This window comes from Muscardinus avellanarius (genome assembly GCF_963383645.1).
Source record: "Muscardinus avellanarius genome assembly, chromosome: 1".
In the NCBI taxonomy this organism is placed as follows: Eukaryota; Metazoa; Chordata; class Mammalia; order Rodentia; family Gliridae; genus Muscardinus; species Muscardinus avellanarius.
Genome location: NC_137786.1, coordinates 46,828,794 through 46,854,709, shown reverse-complemented (window position 1 = coordinate 46,854,709; position 25,916 = coordinate 46,828,794). Strand labels below are relative to the sequence as shown.

Sequence of the window (25,916 nt, the reverse complement as noted above, 5' to 3'; positions counted from 1 at the left end):
TCTTCTTATACATACATACAGTTTCTGATTCAATCACTACATTAAATGCATCTTTACTCTGCTACCCAGAAATTTCATTTCTGCCTTTTAATAAATCCACGACTAGAATCTCCTTCCACTGACCAGACTTAAAAAAATAATTAGCTGGTGTTTATTATAAATATTCCTAACCTGATAAAGGTTTAGATCAGAAGACAATTTCACTTTAATAGTATTTTTTTCTCATTTCTGTAACCATCCTCATCTCACAAATGAGGAAATTAAGTTATCTGCTCCAAATCTTATTACTAATAAGTAAAAGATCTATAATTAGGGCCTAGATCTAGCTGATCCAAAAATCAGTGTTCTTAACTACTTACATTACTAGAGAAAAATGAAAACTAAGATATTCCTAAGACATATTAAAAAAATGTTTACCATACTAATTAAAAATACTACACTGCATGGTGTAGATAAGAAGTTTTAAGTGGGAACTTACCAAGTTAAGTCATGGTCATTATCTCATTAATGTCAGTTACTACTTTTTTTGGTAGTGGGGATTCAACCCAGAGTCATTCTATCTCAGAGCTACACCCACAGCTCCCTCCCTCCTTTTTAGCTTTGTTTGTTTTACAAGAGTCTCACTCAGTTGCTAAGAATATATCTAAGTTGTTGAGGGTGGTTGTGATCCTCCTGTCTCAGTGTGCACCATGTCTAGCTGTGAACATCAACTTTAATATAGAAAAAAACTGTGTGAGATTATTTTTTAAAGACTGATGCTATATGAACTTTGATGATTTTGAATTTATTGATTTTATAAGTCTGTTTTGATATATAGTACTTTAAGAGTTATAATCAAGGGAGTTTCACTAACTGTTGGCAGTAACTGATTAAGGCATTTTTTTCCTTTAATAAGATTCCCAACAGTACTCATAAAATTTATTTGTATTATCTACTCACATGCTATATTTTCTTTTTTGACTTCTGAACATGCATTCTATCTTTTTTTCTTTTAATTTTAACTGTTTTCATATAAGACACAGAAAGCAGAGTCATTTCAATATATAAACAAAATGATCCATCAGCAAAATGCTGTCAGAAATTATTCCCTTTCTTTAGGACAACCTGACTGGTTTTCATCAAGATCTAACTCATTTAATGTGATTATATCACAAAATAGCTATATTCTTCTGGCTAGTATCACTGAAAATCTTTAGAAAACAACACATCTGTATATTGTGATTTGAAAGGTAGATGAAAGAAAATAAACTTTTATGCTTTTATGTAGGTAGTACATCAAATACAAGCAAAATCAATAAAGCTCATTGAATTACCAAGGAATATACACAAATATAAATGCTGAATTAAAACAAGAGAATGTTCATTACTAAGTTAATTACAAGTGACTAAAATTTTTCATCAATTAATATCTTAAGCACTAAATGTGAAGTAAGCTCTGCCATGATAGGCTGCTGATTTTTATGGGTCACATAAAACACCCAATAGGACTTATAAAAACTCTTACATCAACATCCACTAAGTGCATCTCAAACTGCAAACACATACTTAAACACACATCACTCTTTCTCTCTCCTTCTCACTCCCCAAACAATCAAATGACACAATCATTTAAATTTTTTTCAGGGACACAGTGAAGTATTTTAAATTCCTCTTTTAGTCTCAAAATATTAAGATCATGGAGATATGTTATTTAATATCCACTGATGTTTGTTATGTACCAAACAGCTGTGACTCTGGTTAAGACAAAAACAGAAGTCACAAGTATAAGCTGCATGAAGGCATTTCCAATAAAGCCAAGATAAGTTCTAACAAACTCAACATTAATTTTATTTTAAATGGCTTGCTTTCCCTCAAGGTATTTTTTAAATCGGGATACTATGTTTAGAATCTGTCAATTTTTGCGTTACAAAATCGTAGTTCCAGGAACAAACTGTTTTTTCTTTTTACACATATTAATATTTTGTTAGTAAATTTTTACTTACCTGAAAGGAAGTAGCACTAGAAAAGGTCTACTGAAGTCTTTCCTAAAATTCTCTCCTCTTCCTCAGGATCATAGCTATTCTAAATGTTACAAAGAGGAGAAGAGTACTTGGGAACCCAGGGCGGGAAGTGAGAGAGGAATAGTGAAGTGTGATACAATGAAAGTTTCATTGTATTCCTATGGGAAGTACTGGGAATTTAACAATTAACCATGCCACAATTAACCATTATTCTTTTCTTTTTTTAATACAAACACATTTCTTAGTTTACCTAAACACATAAAGAGCCCGCCTTCCATTTAAACATCTTTTCAATTAGTACTCAAAGTCTTTAGATCAACCCTGAAACAGTAGAACCAAAATCTTTTATTAATACATCTTAGTCTCATTATTTTCAAAAATGTCTGTCTTTAAATCGTCTCTAAGATTAAGTCAACCAAGGAATAGAATCAATAGTATCTATAAGTAATTTTATATGACAACTGTTCACTGACATTCTTGATTTTTTAAATTTACTGGCATTCTAGTAAAATCCAAATTATTTCTAATTTCTTAGAAATTCTATTTAACACCTTCCAGGTGGCTCTATATTCTTATGCAATCAGCTGTTCCCAGAAAAACTGAATAATAAGGAAACATACCTAAGAGAGGAGCTTGGGAGATTTTTTTGGTTGGGTATGTGTGTGTCTGGGCGTGTAGGCCTGAGGAGAGTGGTAGAAATACTAATTTGCAATACAGAAAAAACAATGCCATTCACATGGTTCTAACAAAAGTGTCTGACCACCCCCACCCCCAACCTCAAAAAACCCTTAAGAGGGAGATTAAAAGAAAACAAAATAATTCCCCAGAGTTTCAACCCATAAATACAATTAAGAACAGCACAGGAAGTGGCAAAGTTTAAAATAATGCCTTTATTATTTGGACTAGTATGCTATCACAAGCCACAATCCTTTTATTTAGTAAGTTTTTTGTTTTCAATTGAGAATTCAAATGAACATGTGCATAAGATGCAAGTTGATAAATCACTTTGAATTTGTATCAATTAATTAAATTTAGTTTTCAGATGTCAAATCTTATAAAAATTTTATATAAAAGTTTCCATTATTTTAAACTTCACTAGATTTTTTAAAACTATCTAATTTTTACTATATGAATGCGGTTTACTCTCTTGTAAGATGCTATCAAATTAAAGAAACGGGTGTTATTACTAGAAACTCACTAGGCTTTGAAAAATCAAAAAGGCAAATAATTTCAAATATAAACTAGCTCCACAGATAAATTAATAATTATTTTAACACTCTACAAATAACCATTTCATAGGTAAAAATATTAATTTCATGTCACAGTATGACCAGAAGTACTGATCTTTCCAGTTAACCAAGTTTTGAACTATAAAAAACTAAATATTTAAACTAAGTTTTTTGTTTTCTTTCACTATAAGGCTGCTCTCAAAATAACATTAGCTTAACCATCATTTCCTAAAACTTCAATCAAACTGAGTATACTTACTGGTACCTACATGTAAAAACCAACTATTTCAAATCAAACTCTTCTATCTCAAATCTCTCTTTTGGCACCTCAAAAAGATACTTTTAAAAAAAGTTGTATTATAGGCTTTTTATTTTTAAAAGGACCTACAAATATCAATAATTTGTACCCCTTAAAAATGTATCAGAAAACACTTACCCCACACACCTGCAGCTAAAGATTTATTCTGATTTGGTTCTCTCTCATATTCAGGATTTAATGATGGCTGGAAGAGAATTGGAATTTAAAATTCTTAAAGCATTTAAATGTCTGGTATTTGAAACATAAATACTTTTAAAAAACAATTTCACAACTATACATCCTGTAACTTAGGAACACGATATAATCAACTCTACTATTATTGACTACGTATGGATAAGCCTTATTTTCATAAGCCTACTCTGCTAACCATTAGAATGCTCATATCTAAACTTGCTGCTACTTGAGGAAAAAAAAAAAAAGAGTATCTTTATCCTTATCTATGACTGTCCGAGAAAGAGTGAATGAAAAATAAAAAGCAGGAACTGGTAATGTGACTCAGTGATGGAAGAGAGCTGGCCTTATAAAACATGAAGCCCTGAGTTTGATCCCCAGCACCACAATAAGGGGGGGGGAGATAAAAATAAAAATATATAGTGTAGCTGTGCATGCCTGTGGTCCAAGAGTTCACAGCCAACCCAGAAAACATGGTAACAAATTAAAGAAAATGTGGTCGCTGTGTCAGCCTGAGATATAATCACTCCATAACAATAAAACTGAGATTACAAAAGAGGAAAATTAGACCATTTCCAAATTCAATTAGGTTTACAATCACTGTATTACTTTAGTTAATATACACATTCTCAAAACAAAGTACAAATTTTTTATTTCAACAAGTGATGCTCAAGATTACTAAAAAGAAAAGAGAACATAGAATGGGCACTCTAAAGCTAGAAATTTACTCTCTAGAATCCTAAACTTCCAGTACTGTTACCACATATGTCTCATTTCATCTAGCAACACAGCCTACCTTATTTAAATACTTAATACATACTGAATAAAATGAAGCCAAATAAACATTTTAATCATCCATAAAAGTGATTACTAGCATTGAAGTGACATTACTATAAAGTCCTAAGAGTATATATAAAAACAGCATGCTTCATAAATACAATTTAAGATTTTACTGGTGAATATATATTTTCCTTCCTTCCTTCCTTCCTTCCTTCCTTCCTTCCTTTCCTTCCTTCCTTCCTTCCTTCCTTCCTGTGGTACTGGGGTTCCTGGAAGCCCTTCTACCTCCAGGCTACACTCCCAGACCTATTTTTACATTTGTATTTGGAAACAGGGTCTCCTAAGCCAGTGCAGGCGGCTGGCTTCGAACCTGCACGATCCTCCTGTCTCTGCCTCCCAAGTGCGGGGATTACAAGCGTGCGCCACCATGCCCGGCTGCATTTCTTAATTATATTATTAAATATAGTATCAGAAATTATATTGTATCTATATTTTTTAAGTCTAGGATTATCATCCATAACTACCATCTTGAGGCTAGGAGTGAGGAATAACAATAACAACCACTAGTTTTTATTTATTAAGTGCTTACTATGTGTTTTAAGTGATTCATCTGTACTTCTCATTTAACACTCACAACATTATAGCAATATTCTTCCCAGTTTGATAATAGAAATTCAATTTTATAGTGACTATCAGTAGAAAAATCAAGACTACTCCAATGGAAAAGGGTAGACATTCAACATTAGCTAATAATAATAGGACTTAAGAATAATCATTTGCCAGGCGTGCTGGCCCACACTTGTAATCCCAGCATTTGGGAAGGCTGAGACAGGAGAAAAGGAGAATCAGGCAAGTTCGAAGCCAGCCATAGCTGGCTTAAGAGACCCTGTTTCCAAATAAAATATAAAATAGGTCTGGGAGTGTAGCCCAGAGGTAGAAGGCCCCTGGGTTCCATCCCCAGCACCACACACACACAAAAAAAGAATAATCTTTTATTCTTTCTCTCACTGCATCTGTCCTAAATCAAATTTACCAGATTTTTCTCATTACTTACACCCTCCATCTAAACTGCTTCCAAGCGATATCCCAAAACCACTGTCTTCTTTATCTCAGCTAGCTCAAGCCATCCATTTTCTCAGCTACTCTCTGTGCTTTTTTAAAAAATTAATCTTCCTTCCACTGCTATATCCCATTCAAGAAAGATCTAAACAAATATAATAGCTTTTTAAAAATTAAAATCCCTTACAGTAGCTCTTCTCTTTTGTTCTCCAACCCCCTTTTCGAGGGGTGTTGGTAGGGATTAAACCTAGGGCCTCACACATGCTAAGCACATGCTTGACAACTGAGTTACATCCCCTAGCCCCTCTCCTGGTTAACAAAGCTTGTTCCTTTTCTTATTCAAGTAAGCCTCAGATTAAATGCCATTTCCCTGGAAGTCCCTCCTGCCTTCCCAAACCAACATAGCCCTCCAGTTAATTCCTGTTTAAATTCCCTAGAAAATATGTTACTTTTACTTTTTATGTTTTGAAAACTTCCAATAAAACAGAACTCAATGAGCCCAGGTTATATTTTTATATAGTCTATGGGCCAAGAATAGCAACTTATACAGCCATTCGAATATATAATGAATGAAAACTAGAAATACATTAAAAATATAGAGTACAAAATCTCTCTCCCTATAGTAGACAAGACTTAAATTATCAGCAATGAGTCAGGTGTGGTGGTGCACACTTGTAAACCCCAGTCTTCAGGAGGCTGAGACAGTAGGATCACAGTTCATGCCCAGCCTCAGCTACTTAGTGAGGTCCTTTGCAACTCAGTGAGACCCTGTTGCAAAATAAAAAAGAAAATAGGGATGGGGGTGTAGCTCAGAGGTAGAATGCCCCTGGATTCCACTCTAGTACGGCCAAAAAAAAAAGAAAAAAAAAAATCCGTATTGAATCACAAGAACTTGATAATCAGGATTGGATTACAGACTAGATTTTTTTTTCTTCTGTAACCTGAAAAGCATACTGGTTACATAGATAAACCACATTGTAAGATGTAAAAATAAAATTATGAAAACTTATTTAGTGTATACTTATTATCAATAGTGGAGTTAACATTCTTAGTTTCATGTGGCTTAGAATAACAATTAGTTTTCCCTCCATGACCACAAGAGAACTTATCTATTTAGTATTGAGGATTGAATCCAGGGGTGTTATACTTCTGAGCTACACACTCCAGCCGGCCCTTCCTCCCTTCCTTTCTGTGGTACTGGGGATGGAACCCAGGGGGCATTCTAGCCCCAAGCTACACCCCTGCTCCTATTTTTTTATTCTTTTTTTTTTTTTTTTGGTGGTACTGGGGTTCCTGGAAACCTTTCTACCTCCGGGCTATACTCCCAGACCTATTTTTTTTAGTATATTTTTTTATTTGGAAACAGGGTCTCTTAAACCAGCGAGGCCGGCTTCGAACCTGTGCAATCCTCCTGTCTCCGCCTCCCAAGCGCAGGGATTACAAATTGCACCACCACGCCCAGCACAGTTTTCTTTGAAACAGGGTCTCACTGAGTTGCAAAGGGCCTCACTTAAGTAGCTGAGGCTGTGAGAGAACCCTGATCCTCAGGTCTCCACTTCCTGAATGCTGGGATTACAACAAGTGTGCGCCACCATGCCTGGCTTCCAGACCTTTAATTTGAAATAAGGTCTCACTAGGTTGCTGAGGCTGGCCTTAAACCTGCAATCCTCTTGTCTCAGCCTCCCAAGGACTAGGACTACAGACATGCGTCACCACACTATTGTATCACTATTTGAATTCACAAAAACTTTTGAATTTAAAAAATAGCTGTAAAAAAAGAGTTAGCGCAAGATTAGCTTAAGTCATATATAAATAATCAAGTGTTATTTAAAAGCCACAATCTAGAGCTAAGGATGTAGCTCAATGGTAGATTGCTTTAAGCTTGATTCCCAAGCACTACAAAAATAAGTGGACATGTAGTTGTTAGAAATAAAAAACAAAACCGGTCTTGGTGGCACATGCTTATAATCCCAGCATTTGGGAGGCGGAGACAGGAGGATCGCAGTTCACAGACTGCCTCAGCCCCTACTTAGGCCTTCTGCAACTTACTGAGACCTTGATTCTAAATAAGAATAAAAAAATAGGGCTGGGGGTGTAGCTAGGAGGTAGAATGCTCCTGGGTTCCATCCCCAGTACCACAAAAAAATTTTAAGAATTAAAAAAAAAAAAAAAAAAGCTGGGAGTGGTGACACATGCTTGTAATCCCAACATTTGGGAGGCTGAGACAGAAGGATCATGCAAAGCCAGCCTCAGCTATTTAGTGAAGCTCTCAGCAGCTTAGTGAGAACCAGTTTCCAATAAAATATAAAGTAGGTCTGGAATGTAGCCCATAGGTAGAAAGCCCCTGGATTCCATTCCCAGTATCCCCCCCCCACAAAAAAAAACAAATAAAATGTACTAGAGTAAGGCACTAAACTCAGCTGCCAGTTCTAAGAAAATTTCTTCAATTTTCTACAAGGAATAAAACTTGACACAAATATACCACTTTGGGGTGAGGTAACGGGGATGAAACCCAGAGGCATTTTACTTACAAGTGAAAACCCCAGTCCATTTTATCTTATATTTTGAAATAGGGTCTCACTAAGTTGCTGAAGCTGTCCTCAAACCTACAATCCTATCTCAGCCTAAAAACTGAAATTATGGGTGTGCGCCACCATGATTAGCCCAGAAGTTTTTAAAAGCCACATGAAAATGAGGAAGTGGGTTGGGCGGGGGGTTAAGGAAAATAATCCCTTACAAAATGTGAAGCTTAAAAAAATAACTGGTCAAGCTGGGCATGGTGGCACACGCTTGTAATCCCTGCACTTGGGAGCTGAGACAGGAGGATCGCACAGGTTCAAAGCCAGCTTCAGCTACTTAGTGAGGCTCTCGGCAACTTAGTGAGACCCTGTTTCCAAATAAAGTATAAAATAGGTCTGGGAGTATAGCCCGGAGGTAGAAAAAGCCCCTAGGTTCCACTCCCAGACACACACACACACACACACACACACACACACACACACACACACACACACACACAAACTGGTCAAATATCTGTTGAATGTGATACAGAAAATGACCTTCACTAATAAAAGCTCCTAAAGAGTGCACTGAAGCTCAAATTGCACTGGTAGAAACATCTGTATTAAAGTTATTGGAGACTTACAAAATCTTCAGCCTCAAACTGTTTGCGTTCTCTTTTATCTTCTTTCCTTCCGGTCTCACTGTCAGGTATGTTGTTTTCATGTAGTCCTTGGCTTTTTCCAGAGTGGAAAATACTGCTACGAGAACGAGAATTTCCACCATGATAGCCCCCTCGATGATTTATGTTTTCAGTACCAGTTCTGCCATGAGCACGCCATCCATTTTTTTCTTTCCTTCCAAAATTACCTTTGATAACAATAAAGCAATATAAATTCAAAGGTGGTTATACTCAAAACACTAAATAGCAATCTAACATCCTTAAAAGAGGAGGAAGAAAATTACCCTTAAACTCAATCCTTAGCAAATTTTACCTCCATTAGGACGTCCAATACCCTCAAAGCCATCTGAAGAGTTGTGTCTTCGACGATTCACATCATAACGATTTTCTGTCCATGAAAAATTTTCGGAATGTTTCTCAAAATTCAATGATGACTGAAACAAATTACAAATACAGAGGTTTATATACTTTAAAAACCTAAATATAACTTAAGAAGTTAGTTGACTTATTTCCAAAAAAAATTTTTTTGGGGGAGTACTGAGGATTAAACCCAGAGGGCATTATAGAGAAAGAACAGAGAGAGAGAAAGAGAGAGAGAGAGAGAGAGAGAGAGAGAGAGAGAGAGAGAGAGAGAGTGTGTGTGTGTGTGTGTGTGTGTGTGTGTGTGTGTGTGTGTGTGTTTAGCTGGAGATTGAACCCAGGGGCATTCTATCTCTGAACCACACCCCAGCACTATTTTTAATTTTGAAACAAGGCCTCATTATGTTGCTAAAGATCTCACTAAGCTGAGACTGGCCTTGAACCTGTGATCCTCTTGCCTTCTAAATACTGGAATTAAAGGTATGCATCATTATGCCCATCAATTTCCAAGAATTTTAAGAGGTTAAGAAGATTTAGTCATTATTTTCAAGGTATTTAATAACAGGTAATTCTAAATATAAATGAGATGGACTCCACTATTGGCCCCTTTTCTTCTATCTTACTGAAACAAGCACATGTGTATGTGTCTAGGGATTGAATCCAGAGAGAATTCTACTTCTGAGCTACAACCAGTACACTCAGCTTTATTTATTAATTCACTTATTTATGTTTTGAACGGGATCTAACTAGTTTACTGGAATAAAATTGCTGGGGCTGTCCTCAACTCTGATCATCCTGTCTCAGCCTCCCAAGTACTGGGATTATAGCCATGCATCATCACGCCTAGTATAAGCATACGTTTCTGAAAACTCAAGAAATACATCTAATTTTCCAAAAAAAGAAATCAAGTTAAAATATGACACAATTCTCTAATAACAAAGTGTAATGTTCTATATCACACATTTTTGTTTATAAACATTTTAATTATAGTTCAAGGTTTTTCTACATCAGAAAACATGTCATGTGAAATTCAATTTTAACATTCCCTCAATTATTTTCTAGAATCCTTCTCCTAACCAAATTAACAACAACAACAAAAAATGTCAGAAGAAGGAAAGAACCAAGGCATAGGGCATGGTGGTACACACCTGTAATCCCAGTACTTGAAAGGCCGAAACAGGAGGATCATGGGTTCTAGGCCAGCATCAGAAACTTAGCAAGGTTCTCAGCAAATTAGTGAGACCCTGTTTCCAAATTTAAAAAAAAAAAAAAAAATAGGGCTAGGGGTGTAGATAAGAGGAATAAGGCCCCTGATTTCAATCCCAGCACCATAAAAAAAAAAAAAAAAAGACAACACTCGTTTATTGCTGGTAGAAATATAAAGATAAAGCTTGTCTACAAAACTGAAGAGCTACCCAGTTGCCAAACCCTTTAAATGATCAACATTTATTCAACTTAGAAACAGCCTACCTATACAAATATAATTTTAATATTTTTATTAAGTTACAGAGCAGAGGAGCTAATTGGGTGACTATCACATTTACTTAAATATCAACTGGGTAATAATACCCAGTTGATACTATGAAATAGTTCTCAAGGTGCCTTTTCTCCTTTCTCTTCTTTTCCTATACCTACTCTGAACTGGTACTTGTATTAAAGAATCTGAGCTAAGTACCAGAAATTTTAAATGACAGAAACACTGTTCTATTAGTATAGTTATAGACAATCCTTGAAATCTGACTGTGCCCTTATTAGAAAATCATAATCTGGGAATATTTCAGTATATAATCCAAGCCATTCTTTTATGAACTATATGTGTAATATAACACATTGAACCCAGGTGTGTAAGTGCATCCTTGCCCTTCTTTTTAATCTTTTATTTTGAGACAGGGTCTTGGCTAAGTTGCCCAAACTAAGCTTCAACTTGGAATCCTCCTGCCTCAGGCTTGGGAGTAGCTGAGATTACAGGCATAAACCATGGGAACTGGCAATCTAACACTACTAATTGAATAAATTTACTTTTACCTGCAAAAGTGAAGATATCATATAAAGGGTAACAAACTTTATGCTACTGATGTGTTAAGTCCATGATAAACTAGTTTGGAAAAGCTATCCATCCACTTTATTTCTCCCAGAACTGGCAATCTAACACTACTAATTGAGTAAGTTTACTTTTATCGGTAAAAGTGAAGAGATTGTAAAAGGAGTAATGGACTTTATGCTACTAATGACGTGCTACGTCCTTGATAAACTAGTTTGGAAAAGCACCCATCCACTTTAATTTTCTCAGTCATAAAGTCTTCTAATACCATTATCACCCAACTTCAATTTTTTTTTTTTTGGTAGTACTGGGAATTGAACCAGGAGCATTGTACCTCTGAGCAACAACCCCAGCCCTAATTTGTATTCCTTATTTTGAAACAGAATCTAAGTTGCAGGGGACCTCACTAAGTAGCTGAGGTTGGCCTGTGATCCTGTCTCAGCCTTCCACATACTGAGATTGCAAGTGTGCACCACCACGCCTGGCTCACGGCCCTATCTGTTAATTCTTTATTTTGAAATAGGGTCTAAGTTGTGGCAGGCCTCACTAAGTAGATAAGGCTGACCACAAACTTGGAATTCTCCTGTAGCAGCCTCCCAAGTACTGGGATTATAGGTGTGCACACCACCATGCTCAGCCACCCAACTTCACTTTAACAGAGCAACAGTAAATACTAATATTCCTCCAAACTAGAAGAACACATGGATTTACATAGAAATATCACAAGACTGAATGATAAAGAATTAAAGTAAAACTTGTAATCCCAGCATTTGGGGAGGATTGCAGTTCACGGACTGCCTCAGCTACTTAGTGAAGCCCTTTGCAACTGAGTGAGACCCTATATCAAAATAAAGAATAAAATAAATAGGGCTGAAGGTGTAGCTCAGAGGAAGAATGCACCTGGGTTCCAACCCCAGTACCTCCAAAATTAAATAAATAAATAAAGTAAGGAAATATTATCTTCCCACCTTTGGGGGGGTTATTAAACCCAGAAATATTTTTATTTTTAAACAGGGTCTCACTAAGTTGTAGTGGACTTTGCTAAGTTGCTACAGCTGCTGCAAACCTATGATCCTATCTCAGCCTCCCAAGTACTAGGATTACAGATGTGCACCATACCACATCCGACTCTCCTCATTGACAGAATAAAGGTGTAAAGAAGAAGGAAAAAAATTCGCTTAGGAGAAATGACACTGACAACTATACTAGATTCGTCATCCCTACCCATATTTTGAAATCAGATATATTCTTGTATTCATGTGAACACGGCCAGCACTTAACTATTCTAATATATCTAATGCCACCACCAGTAGCTCCTAAATCTGCATTTAAACACTCAGACCGGCACGACCCTATTTCATGCCGACTGGTGAAAATTCCTATGTTAGCCAGGCATTATGGTAAACACCTATAATCCCAATACTTAGGAGGCTGAGACAGAAGGATCACAGGTTCCAGGCCAGCCTCAGCAACTTAGCAAGATCCTGTTTCAAAATAAAAAATACTAAAGGCTGGGGGTATAGCTAGTAGGTAGAATGGGCTGGGTTTGATCCTCGATACTAAATGAATACTATCCCAAAGTAAGTTTACCCCCGCTCCCCGGCCATCTCTCAAACTAGAGTAACATGTGCCCCTTTTGAGTGGTGTGTTTGTACACAGGAGCGAATGAGCTACAGAATCTTTCTCTCTGGACAATAAGGATTGCCTTTTGACCTATTGTTCCTACTAACTGTACACATTAGCACAAAAAGGTCAGTTTAAACTCCTTTAAAGTAACTTTAATGGTTAATTCAATGACCTCAGATCACAATTTGCTTGTGTGTGGGGTTGGGGTGGGAGGGAATCACCTACTGCTGACCTCCCCCAGAAGTTTTTCACAGTTGGCTGTATGCATCCTGGCCTCCCCTTGCTGCTTGGGATATTGGCAGTAGTCTTAATGGAATGTTGTATAAGACAAATCAAATGGATTCAGTGCTAGTATCTGTCAGTCAATTAGAGTTCCTGACAGAGTGGAACGTCATGTGAAAAATCAAGTTCAGGCAAGATTAGGGCTGATAGACTGATTAAAATAGGAAATCTAACATGAAGCATCCCTGCACAGTCATCTTTTTTTTTTTTTTTTTTAAAGGTACTGGGGATGGAACCCAGGGGCATTCTTCCTCCAAGCTACAACCCCAGCCCTATTTTAGTTTATATTTTTTGAAACAGGGTCTCACCAAGTTGCGAAGATAAAGTTGAGGCTATCTGTGAACCATGATAATCTGGTCTGAGCCTCCCGAATGCTGGGATTACAAGAATGCTGGGATTACAAGCGTGCGCCCCCACGCCCAGCCCCTGCACAATCTTTCATATGCCAAAAATGCAAAGCCTTGACCCCTCTTTGTGTGGGCTATTTATAGGGTTATATCTAAAGCAAGCAACACTGAGGGACAGGGTAACATCATCCTCTCTAGAACAAAGAACAGGCTAACTACACATGTGCTTATTTCCTAAACTCAGTGCAAAAGCATCCAGGGGTCTCTCCTTGTTAAACCTCAAAGTATTAGGAAACATGAAGAACCAGTACATTATGTTTATACTGAATACTGTATCATAAGTAATAAACATCTCCAATCCAAGAGCCTCATATCTTCTGACAAAAATCCCTGAAACTCTAACACTAGCTTAATTTACAATATAAATTCCTAGACCCTTCAAAGATTCTTGATATAGTCAGCAGAAAATGAGTAATAGGACTGAAAATAAGAGAATTAGCGATTGAGAATATAACTGCCCCCATACAAAACCCAACAAATGCTACAAAATATATAATCAAGGTTGCTAGATACATGAGCACAAGATACAGTTCACCCACAACAAAGTCTTACTAGTAACTTTTTTTTTTTTTTTTTTTGCTCTGTACTAGGGATGGAACCCAGGGGCATTCTACCTCTGAGCTACACCCCCAACCTTATTTTTTATTCTTTATTTTAAAACAAGGTCTAAGTTGTGAAGGACCTCACTAAGTAGCTGAGGCTGGCCACAACCTCTACCCTCTTATCTCAGCCTCCCAAGTACTAGGATTAGAAACATGCACTTCCACTACCACCCAATCCTGAGTAAGGTAACTTTTTAAAACAATAGAGCTAGGTGCAGTAGAACACACTGCAATCCCAGAATTTAGGAGGCTGAGACAGGAGGATCACAGGATCACCACCAGCCTCAGAAACTTAATCCTTAGCAAATAAACATTTAAAATAGCAAGCTAAACCAGGGCGTGGTGGTACATGCTTGTAATCCCTGCGCTTGGGAGGCTGAGACAGGAGTATCCCTCAGCTACTTAGTGAGGCTCTCAGCAACTTAGTGAGACCCTGTTTCCAAATAAAATATAAAATAGGTCTGGTAGTATAGCCCGGAGGTAGAAAGCCTCTGGGTTCCACCCCCAGTATTAAAAAAAAAAAATAGCAAGCTAGGTGTGGTGGCACATACCTGTAATGCTAGTACTTGGGAGGCTGAGACAAGAGAATCCCAGGTTCAAGGACAGCCTTGACAATGTAGTGAGACTCTCAACAACCTAGTGAGACCATTTCAAAACAAAAAATAAAAAAGGACTAGGGGCGTAGCTTGGCAAGAAGTCCTGTGAAGTCCTAAAATACAGCCACTGAATATATAAAAGCTATAACAGAAAAGCCTTTGTAATATAAAGACATTAAAGATGACATATATATATATATATATATTATGTGTCTGTGTATGTTTCTTGAAAGCAGTAGTAAAAGAAACATAGCTCAAAAGAAAAAATACACAAAGAATGGGAACAGGTAATTCACAAAAATGCAAACCCAATATACAAGAAACAGTGAAACAGTATTTCATAAAAACATAGCAAAAATAATTGTGATAATCTGACAAAGTTTTGGCAAGAGGAGTATAAATAATCACATATAAAAGGAACTTGGCAATGTCTAATCAAGCCCCAACAATTTCACTTCTAACTACAACTTAGAGCCTCTCTGTTCAAAGAAGACTGGTCTACAAGCACACAAAGTTAATTGGAATCTAGGGCCCTGGGGCTAGGGCTGTAGCTCAGGGGGTGGAAGGTAGCATTTTCAATCCCCAGCACCACCAAAGAAACAACAAAATCTTATTAGACACTAGGGGCCCCACATAATGAATCCGAATTTGCATTTTAACAAAACTTTCAGGTTATTTTCATATCTATTACAGTTTGGGAAGCAGCCTAGTGTTATGGCACATGCTTGTAATCCCAGTACTTGGGAGGCTCTACAGAAGGATTGCAGGTTCAGTGTTGGGCTCAGCAACTCTAGCAAAGCCATCAGCAACTTAGTGAGAACCTGTTTCAAAATAAAAAGCTGGATGTAGTGATACATACCTGTAATCCCAGGATTTAAGAGACAGAGACAGGAAGATCACAGGTTCACAATCAGCTTCAGCAACCTCATTACGTCCTCCACAACTTAGTGAGTACCTGTTTCAAAATAAGCTAAAGCAGCACTGGGAGTAATTCCTCTGGGTTTAATCCCCAGTACTACAAATAATTAGTAAATTTAGATAGACAGGCAGACAAGCTAGGATGCCAGGAGTATATACATGTAATTCCAGTACTTGGGAGGCTGAGACAAAAGGATAACAGGTTTGAGGACAGCCTCAGCAAATAATGAGACTCTCATCAACCTAGTTAGACCCTGTTTCAAAATAAAAATAAATAGGCTCAAAGGTAAAATGTCCTTGGGTTCAATCTTAATTAACACACACACACACACACACACACACACACACACACACACACACACACGGGCTATAGATGTGTAGTCCAGAGGTACACCTCCCCTGGATTCAATCTCCTATTAACACCAAGAAAAAAAAGTTTAAGAAGCAGTAGACTAAAAAAATCTTATACAAGCCAGGTATGGTTGCATACACTTGTAATCCCAGCATTTAGGAGGCTGAGACTAGAGGATTTTGGTTCGCAGACAGCATCAGCTACTTAGTGAGTTCCTTTGCAACTCAGTGAGACTCTGTTTCAAAATACAAAATAAAAAATAGGGCTGGGGGTGTAGATCAAACGTAGAATGTCCCTGGGTTCCATCCCAGTACCCCCCCACAAAAAAACAGAACAAAAAGTTGTATACATATATACAAGCATTGTAAGAATACGTAATGCAGTACATTATAACATTTTTAAACCTAAATAGAAAAAAATGTGGTATATAACACAAAATAGAGTACTATAAAAAGTTCAAAATTTTAATTAATTCTATAGATATTAAGATGGAAAAAACTAAAGCTATAATAATTAATGCTGGGCGTGGTGGCACACGCTTGTAATCCCCATGCTTGGGTGGCGGGGACAGTAGGGATTATTGTAGTTTTAGGGGTAGATGAAGGAACTAAGAAGCATCTAAAAGGAAATTCTGTAACTATCCTAATGTTAGCCCTACAATTAATGTTTCTTTTCAAGCTGCAGACCATGACCCAATAATGAAAGATGAAATCAACTGGTCACAATTTACACTGTAACAGAATAAAAAAGATCATAAAAGAAAAAAATTAGCTTATCAAAGATAGATAAAACTTGAGGGGAGAGTTTTACTGGGGACTGAACCCTGAAGCATTCTACCTAAGGTATACTCCCAGGCATTTTTATTTTTAAACAAGGTCTCCCTAAGTTGCTGCGGCAGGCCTTAAATTTCTGACCCTCCTGCCTCAGCTTCCTAAATACTAGGATTACAGGGATATGCCAGCAGCCTGATTTAGATGAAACATTTTAGTTTTACCTATATGAGTACAAACAAAAATACTAAGTACAGGGTGGTGGCACATGCTTGTAATTCCAGTACTTGGGAGGCTGACACAGGAGGATCACAGGTTCACAGCCAGCCTCAGCAACTTAATAAGGCCATCTGCCACTTAGTGGGATCCTGTTTCCAGATAAAAAATAAAATTGGACTAGAGGTATAGCTTAGAGGTAGAACACCCCTCGGGTTCCATCCTCAGCACCAAAAACAAACAAACAAAAAATAATTCTGCAATGCAGTCACAGTTAATAGCCCCAAAGCCACTGTCCCCTAAGCCAGATGTAGAGTCACATGCAATTTAACATTTTACCACATGAGGGGGCTAAAATTATACAAATCTCAGAAAAATACAGAAGTTCCTTATTTTATTCTTGGACATATTGAGGGCTAAACCCAGGTGTTCTATCTCTTGAGTTACACACCAACAGGGGCTCACTAAGTTTCTGAGGACCTCCCTAAACTGCTGAGGCTAGCCTCAAACCGATCCTTCTGTCTCGGCCTCCCAAGTACTGGGATTTTATCACATCTGCCTCAAAAGTGCAGGTCTGAACATTTTTATCCTTAATTCTAGTCTTTATGTCACCTTTCCAAACCAAAAAATGAATGCCTACCATTATTCTGAAATAAGAACATGCAATAGTCATTAGTATCAGTTCCACCTATTCAGGAAGAGGGAGAAATAATACATGCAAGAAAAAAATCTCTGGCAGGGAACAAGTAGTTAATTACAAAGAGGAATCCATCAAACAGGAATCCATGACTAGTGATTCTAAACGATCAAAGGATAAGGCCAGAGAAGGTATAATAAAATATTACTAAGAAGCACATGCGTAGCCAGGCATGGTGGAACATGCATGTAACCCCAGTATTTGGGAGGCTGAGACAGGAGGATCTCAGGTTCCCAGCCAGCCTCAGCAACTCAGTGAGGCTCTCAGCACTTTTTAGTGAGACTGTTTCCAAATAAAAAATAAAGTAGGGCTAAGGGTGTAGCTCAGAGGTAAAGGCCCCTGGGTTTCATCTCCAGTACTGAGAGAGAGAGAGAAGAGAGAGAGAGAGAGAGAGAGAGAGAGAGAGAGAGAGAGAGAGAGAGAGAGAACGAACCACTTTCTAGAAGTAATGTTCAATTAGAATTTAGATTTTAGGCAGTCGCAAAATCTCAAGATCAAAATCATCATCATCTTCATGAAGGCCTATGCCAATCAAGACAGTGAGTTCTAGAAATCACTAAAGTTTTCTCTATACATTAACAATTAGTCTTAAATCTTAAACTTAGGTTAATATTTCAATGAAGACAAATCATTTACAAGTATTTTAAAAATAATTTTCAACATAATCTTCCAGATTCTAATAATTTTTTGTGATGTGCATATATTAGCCATGAGACCCTTAAAAAATTACAATAAGCCATATATTTGTTTCAGAGAAAATGACAGAGGAAATAAAGAGGGAAACAAGGAACCCATATGCATACAGGCTATAAAAGTATATAAAAGAGCAGTGGGGGGGGGGGGTGAGCAAATTCCAGAGACCTAAACATGAAGGAAAAATGGGTAGAGAATCAACAGAAAATAAAAATTTCAATTCCTAACAACTTCAAGTCCCTTTTTAGTCTGTGAAATGGAATGAAATGAAGTCTGTAAAATGGAAGTTTTAATCATTTTACAGAATTTGAAACCTAGTCCTATGGCGAGGGGGGGGGGACAGAATAGCAGATGCATCCTGGATTCTAGTAGGAGCTCTTGATAATTGGCTGTGTGAAAACAGGCAAATCAGTTAACCTTCCAAAGACCCCTATAAAAAGTAAGACAAAAAAGCTGGACATGGTGGCACATACCTGCAATCCCAAGTAATTGGAAGGCTGAGACATGAGGATCGCAGGTTCACAGCCAGCCCCAGAAATTCTGCAAGGACCTCAGCAACTTATTGAGATTCTGTTTCAAAATAAAAAATAAAATAGGGATGGAAGTGTAGCACAGAAGAAAGCCCCTGGGTTCAATTCCTACTACTGCCCCTTCCAAAAAACAATGAATTTAGACGATCACTAAAGATCCATCTTCAAACTTTATAATTCCATTCTCTAGAAAAACTGTCACCTCAATACATCATACTATGAACCAAATTTATTACCAAATGACAAATCATTTTGGAGGAACAAATTTCGAGACTCTAAATAAATAAAATATGACCGAGGGTATATCTCAGAGATAGAATGTTCCTGGGTTCACCCTCAGTACCTCAGAATTTGAAAAAAGCTATTTTTACTAAGTTGTTTTATAAGAACTTCTCATATAGCTAAAGAAACTAAATAAATGCCTCTATGTGGTGGAACTTAATACCCTAGAGCAAATGATGAAGACGCTCTTCAAGAAACAAAGCAGAAGACAGCTATTTTTAACCAATTCCAAAGTCTCAAATTCCTATGAAAAAGTTCTCTACATTTTATTGTTTGTTTATTTCTTGTGGTACTAGGGATTGAATGCAGGGGCATTCTACCACTGAACTCCACCCTAGTCCATTTTTTAAATTTTGAAACAGGGTCTCCCTAGGTTGCTGAGGGCATAAGTTGCTGGGGCTGGCCTGAATCTGCAATCCTGTCTCAGCCTCCCAAGTACTTGGACTACAGACACCCACCTGTATATCCAGCTTACATTTTCTTTTTCTTTTATTATTTATTATTTTTATTTATTTTTTTTGGTGGTACTGGGGTGGAACCCGCGGGTTTTTCTACCTCCAGGCTATCCTCCCAGACCTATTTTATACTTTATTTGGAAACAGGGTCTCACTAAGTTGCTGAGAGCCTCATTAAGTAGCTGAGGCTGGCTTTGAGCCTGTGCAATCCTCTTGTCTCAGCATCCAAACCACTGTGATTACAAGCGTGCGCCACCACGCCCGGCCTAGCTTACATTTTCTATACTATCATCTCTAAAATTGAGATTGCTTCTTTAAGATATATGCACAATCTAACAATATTTTCCTTTCTTCCTTAATGGAACATATAAGAGGGCATCTTACAATCATTTATCTCGGATCAGATAAAATATGGTACCCCGGAATAATTTTAAGTATAGATCATTGTAGCAAACAAATTATTAGAACTGGTCTCTGCTTTGATATTATGTGGCAAAATATGTCCCTGCATCCCGATCAGAGCTCCTAAAACCTCTAGAAACTCCTGAGTGCTTTTCATTATGGGCTCCATTAGTAACTCCTAAATTGATGTTAATGAGGTTAATTAGGATGGAGAACCTAGACAGTCCAAGATGCTATGAAAGTCAACCCTCAATACTTCACTCTGCATACATCTGTATCCTTTATGATAAATAGGCAAAGCTTCCCTGAGTTATGTGAGCCATCGTACCAAATTAACTGAATCCAAGGAGGGGGGGTCACAGGAATCCTGGATTATATCTGGATGGTAATAAGTACAGGTAGCCTGAACTCACCTTTGGTATCTGTTCTGTGGGCTGTCCTATATGACTGAACTCTAAACCTAAAGGAAAAGATAATCTCGGAATTGAATTGAATTGAAGGATGCCTAAGTTTCCACTGGAAAACTGCCTGGTATATGAGAGAAAACTCATCTGGTCACAGAAATGTTTTATAATGACAGTTAAAAGGAAAAAAGTTTTGTTTTGTTTTTGTTTTCCTTTTTGTACAAGTCAAAAAAAGAAAAGCTAAAATTAGTATTTATGTGCTATGTAAGAAATTAATAATTACTTATGAAAAAGATAAGAATTTACTTTTCTGGAAAGGATTGAATTCTTAATTATATGAGTTCCTTCTCTAATTTCATTATTTAGAAGAAAATATTTAGAACACTACATCTAATGTCCACTCATAGTTGTCATATGTAAGCACACCTGACAATACTAAGAAGTCTATTAAAAGTTACATTGCCAGGTACTGTGAGGCTGAGACAGAAGGATCACACAAGTCTGAAGCCAGCCTCTGCTATTTAGTGAGGCTCTCAGCAACTCAGTGAGACTGTTTCCAGATAAAATATAAAATAGGTCAGGGGTATAGCACAGAGGTGGAAGGCCCCTGGGTTTCATCCCCAGTACCACCCAAAAAAGTTAATGTTTTCTCTCCTTACAAAATATATGCACATGTATGTGTATATATATGAGCAAATATATTTTAAAAAACTAAATTTTGAGTAGGCTCTTTTCTTCATTTGCTATGTACCTTTAGGACAACTCTAGAAACTCTAAATGTTTGTTTTTAATATTTTTCACCAATTGTGCTCACTTAGAACTATTAAAACACAAGAACTACAAGCATCTGTGGCATCTGAACCACACCTTACTACCACTCCCATCTATTCCATTTGGCTGAAAACAAAGCTCCCTTCCCTTTGGGTGCCTAAATAAGGAGTACAACTCACTGAAAGGGCAGGATGCCAGTGTTGAGTTCTAATGCCCTCCAACTACAATTGAAGAATCAAGAAATCAAAGGCACCTTTTTCTGCCCATCCTGACTCAAAGGATGCTCTTTCCAGGTTCTAGCAGCCTAACAGATTCTGACCATGGTAAGAACCATGCTTCAAAGGAACTAACTTTATTTGAAATACAAATGAGAAAGTTTAAGCCTAAGGGTGCCCTGGAAAACAGGAAGATTTTAGTGATATACAAAAACAAGAGGCTGCCCAGGTGTGGTGGTCCACACCTGTAATCCCAGCCAGTACTTGGAAGATCATAGGATCAAGGCCAGCCTCAGCAACTTGGCAAGAACCTTGTTTGAAAAAAAAAAATAGGACTGGGATATAACTCAGATGTAGAACACCCAAGTTCAATCACTGGCATCACAAAACAAACACAAACAAGAGAAGCTAGTAGCTACTCTCAAGGAAGAGCAACAAGCTAAACTAAAAGGCTAGCTAGTGCAGAGAGAACCAGAGAAAGAGAAGACTAAGAACAGCGCTACTAAGGTTAGAACAAAACCTCAAAGATCATCCCTTACCTATTTAAACTGGATCAGAATAAGTAGCATTTTATGCTCTAGGGTATGATTAAAAATATAGCAAAGCTGGGCATGGTGGCTCATGCTTGTAATCCCAGCATTTGGGAGGCAGAGACAGGAGGATCATGGTTCGTGGATAGCCTAAGCTACTTAAGTGAGGCCCACTGAAACTTAGTGAGACCCTGTTTCAAAATAAAGAATAAAAAATTAGGGCAAGGGGTGTAGCTCAGAGGTCAAATGCCCCTGGGTTCCATCCCCAGACCCCCCCCCCTACACAAATATATATATATATATATACACACATCAACCAATTAGCAATATAATGGAGCATAACAAATCAAAGTGATATCTAATAAGGGATCAGGCAAAAATATAAAGAGAGGACTAATAAAACCATCTTTATCCCAGAGTGATTATGCCCACTCCCTATACTCTGGAATTCAATCATTTCACTTTCCTTCTGTGGAGCAAGGAGGTCAAAATTTAAGTGAATTTACCAAGAACTAGAAACAATTCTAAGTCACCACATTCACAGAATTTTGTTCAAATTAGGTAGATGCATGGCAAAGCACTTTGCAAACTGTAAAGCATATCATGTATGCTGGGTACCATTACTACTACAGGGCAATTGATACAAGGTTAAAAAAAAAAAAAACACTAAAGAAAAGGATAAGATGCATAAGTAATGTTCAGTTCAAAGTACCTGACTGGTATGAATTAACAATGTATAGAAACCCAAATACTACAAAAGACAACCTTGAAGGAAATAGTTAAGTATGTTGATGGTATACCCAAAACAAGGCTTTTAACTAATAAAATCAATAAATGAGATAATTTGCTGAGTAATATAAATGTAATTCTCTGCACAGAAATTAAGTCTTTATCCTTTTTGTTGTGCTGGGAATCCAACCCAGGGCCTCACACTAGCTAAGCAAGCTAGGTTCTGAGCCACACCCCCAGCCCAAGCCTTTACAATCCAGTTACATCTGTGTACAATGAGAGAAGAAAGAGGTAGAGAGAGGTAGAGGTAGAGAGAGAGAGAGAGAGAGAGAGAGAAAGAGAAAGAGAGAAAGAGAGAGGGAGAGAGAGAGAGAAGGGGAGAAGGAGAGAGAGGGAGAGGGAGAGATATGCAGGAAAGAGTACCTTTGTTGATGATGGTGGAGTAGGAAAATTAAGCCAGGCTGGAGCAAAGTCATGCTGCGCCATTTAGGTCCAGTCTCTCCAACTCAGTGAAACAAGGCTTCAACACCTCATGGCAAGTCCCTGTCATATAAAAATGGAAGGGATTAGACCTGTAGCTCCTGGCCAAAATCATCTGATACTAAACCTCTATACCTCCTTTAAAGTACAATGATTCTATTACTGTGATATTTCATTTATAATTGTTAAATAGTAATTATAGGAAGCCATTGTTTTGGACTAAGCTCCTGCTCTAAGTCCTAATAACACACCACACTAAAAATCAAAATGGAGTCAACTTTTACTAAAGTTCGACATCACAAAACTATAACTAAAAGTTGTTATCCGGGCTTTAGAGTAAAAGAAGAGAGTGGTTAAAAGCCAAATTTCCCAAATAGACCATTATGAGCAAAATAATGAAGCTCCCTATGCTTTAATCCCCATCCAAAAAAAAAAAAAAAAGTAACCCAATGTCCCAATGTTAACCAATTTTCTACTGATAACTATGAAATAAATAATCTTTTTCTTCTTTGTTTGAAACATATTTATAAAGCCAACATTGCTCAGCCCATTAGAGCATTTATTCTACTTTAAAGAATGAGATATTAGCCAGGCAAGCCTAAAATCCCAGTACCTGGGAGGCTGAAACAAGATTTTAACAGGTTTGAGGCCAATGTGTGGTAACTTAGAGACCCCTTTTTAAAATAAAAAGTACAAAAGGCTGGGTGTATAGCTCAGAGAAAGAAAACCCCATGTTCAATGTCCAGCATCATGAAAGAAAAATGTTGCTATAGACATGATTGTATGAAATGATTTTATATCTGAAGAGAAAAGCCAAATCAAAGACCAAAATAGAAAAGGTGAAATTATAACTCTTAGAAGAAAACATACAGATAAAGCTTCATGATCCTGGCTTTGACAATTTCTTGGGGAAAAAATATAAACTGGACTTTGTGAAAAATTAAAACTTCTGATCCAGACATGGTGGCACATGCTTATAGTATCTCTACTGGTTTGAGGCCAGCCCTGGCAACTTAGTGGAAATTTGTTTCAAAAAAAATTGGGAGCCTGGCATGGTAGCACATGCCTATTACCCCAGTCAGTCCTTGGGAAGTTGAGCAGTAAGGGAAGGTGAGGCCTGCCTCACAACTTACTGTGACACTGTTTCCAAAGACAAAACAAAAAAGGGCTGGGGATGTGGCTCAGACAGAGGTAAAAATGTCTCTGGGTTCAACCTCCAGTGGGATTGAAGCTCAAAGGTAGAATGCCCTGAGTTCAATACCTAGTACCACACAGAAGAAATTTAAAAAAAAAAGGAAAAAAAATAGGGCTGGTGATGTAGCTCAGAGATTAAAGAAAGAAAAAGAAACCTAGATTTAATCCTCAATGCCAAATACCTTTGGGTTTATTATTTAATCCCAAAGTATAATGCCTTATATAGTTTTAATTGGGCAAAAAAATGAAACTGCCTTTTCAAGGACTAATACAGAATAGTAACAGAAGTTATCAGTTTCTCCCTGAGAAGGAGGGAGGAAAGTAGAAAGAGAAAGGCAAGCAGGCAGGCAAAAAAGGGGAACAATTACTTTGTTAAGAATTTGAAGAAGGAAGCAGGGCATGGTGGCACAGGCTTGTAATCCCAGCGCTTGGGAGGCAGAGACAGGAGGATCACACAGGTTGGAAGTCAGCCGCACTGGTTTAAGACACCCTGTTTCCAAATAAAAAGTATAAAATAGGTGTGGGAGTGTAGCCCAGAGGTAGAAGGGCTTCCAGGAACTCCAGTACCACCAAAAATAATAATAATAATAATAATAATAATAATAATAATAATAATAATAAATAAATAAATTTGAAGGAACATTGTTTTAAATAGGCCTCTTAAAATAGTTACTGGGAGCCAGGCATGGTGGACCACGCCCATAATCCTAGTACTTGGGAGACTGAGACTGTAGTTTGAGAACAGCCTCAGCAAGTAGTGAAACCCTGTTTCAAAATAAAAACAAAAAATAAAAACGGGCATGATGGCTCACATTTGTAATCCTAGTACTTGGGAGGCTAAGACAGGAGGATGGCAGGTTAGAGGACAGCCTCAGCAAGTCATGAGACTCATCAACCTAGCAAGACCCTCTTTCCAAATAAGAAATAAAATCGGGATGAGGTGTAGTTTGAAGGAAGAATGCCTCTGGGTTCCATTTCCAGTACCACAAAATAAGTAAGTGAATAAATAAATAAATAAATAAATAAATAAATAAATAAAAATGAAAAGTAGGCCTGAGAGTATACCTTGGAGAAAGAATGTATCGGGGCTCAATCCCCAGTACCACAAAAATAAAATAACTACTTGGAGCTTCCTTTCTAAATTTTTTAAATATTCTGTAGTGAATATATCTGAAACTAATAGATCTAAAACCCTCACTATATGAGGCCAGTTTAACAAATAGGCCAAGCAAACACTACTTACATATTCTAGGTCTATCTAAATTCAAGCAGAGAAAATCCTTTGGAGACAGTACAAAGAGGACCTTGAACAGCACACAGAAGGATGAGAAACCATAACTTAATTCAGCAGATAAGAAAAGTTCTTAAAAGTTTCAAAGCTATGTTTACATGCATGAAAATGTGCTTTTAGAAAGTAAATCTGGTACCATTATATAAAATGAATAAGGGAGAGGGAGAAAAGTCATCCTTAAATTCTTATCTCAAGCCTGGTGTGGTGGTATAGGCCTGTAATCCCAGTACCTGGGAGGTTTAGACAGGAGAATCACAGGTTCAAGATCTGCCTCAGCAACTAAGGAAGACTATCTCAGCAATTTTTGCCAGACCCTGTTTCAAAAATAAAACAC

General features: G+C 37.3%; 1 protein-coding gene across 5 annotated transcripts in view; it reads right to left on the bottom strand.

Annotated features, from left to right (window-relative positions):
• Positions 1-23,103, bottom strand: part of GPBP1 (GC-rich promoter binding protein 1) — a gene marked incomplete at both ends in the record, with an annotated part of 43,747 nt that extends 20,644 nt beyond the window's left edge. For 2 of the 5 annotated variants that reach the window (XM_080704842.1, XM_080704843.1), the window contains 4 exons: positions 3,666-3,732; positions 8,704-8,927; positions 9,053-9,173; positions 23,041-23,103. In XM_080704842.1, coding sequence (XP_080560968.1) covers positions 3,666-3,732; positions 8,704-8,927; positions 9,053-9,173; positions 23,041-23,103 — 475 coding nt within the window. Of the gene's footprint in view, positions 1-2,620; positions 2,681-3,665; positions 3,733-8,703; positions 8,928-9,052; positions 9,174-23,040 lie in introns of those variants that run through there. The other 3 variants (XM_080704841.1, XM_080704844.1, XM_080704845.1) reach the window with 3 other exon arrangements.
• Positions 23,104-25,916: the final 2,813 nt, after the last annotated feature.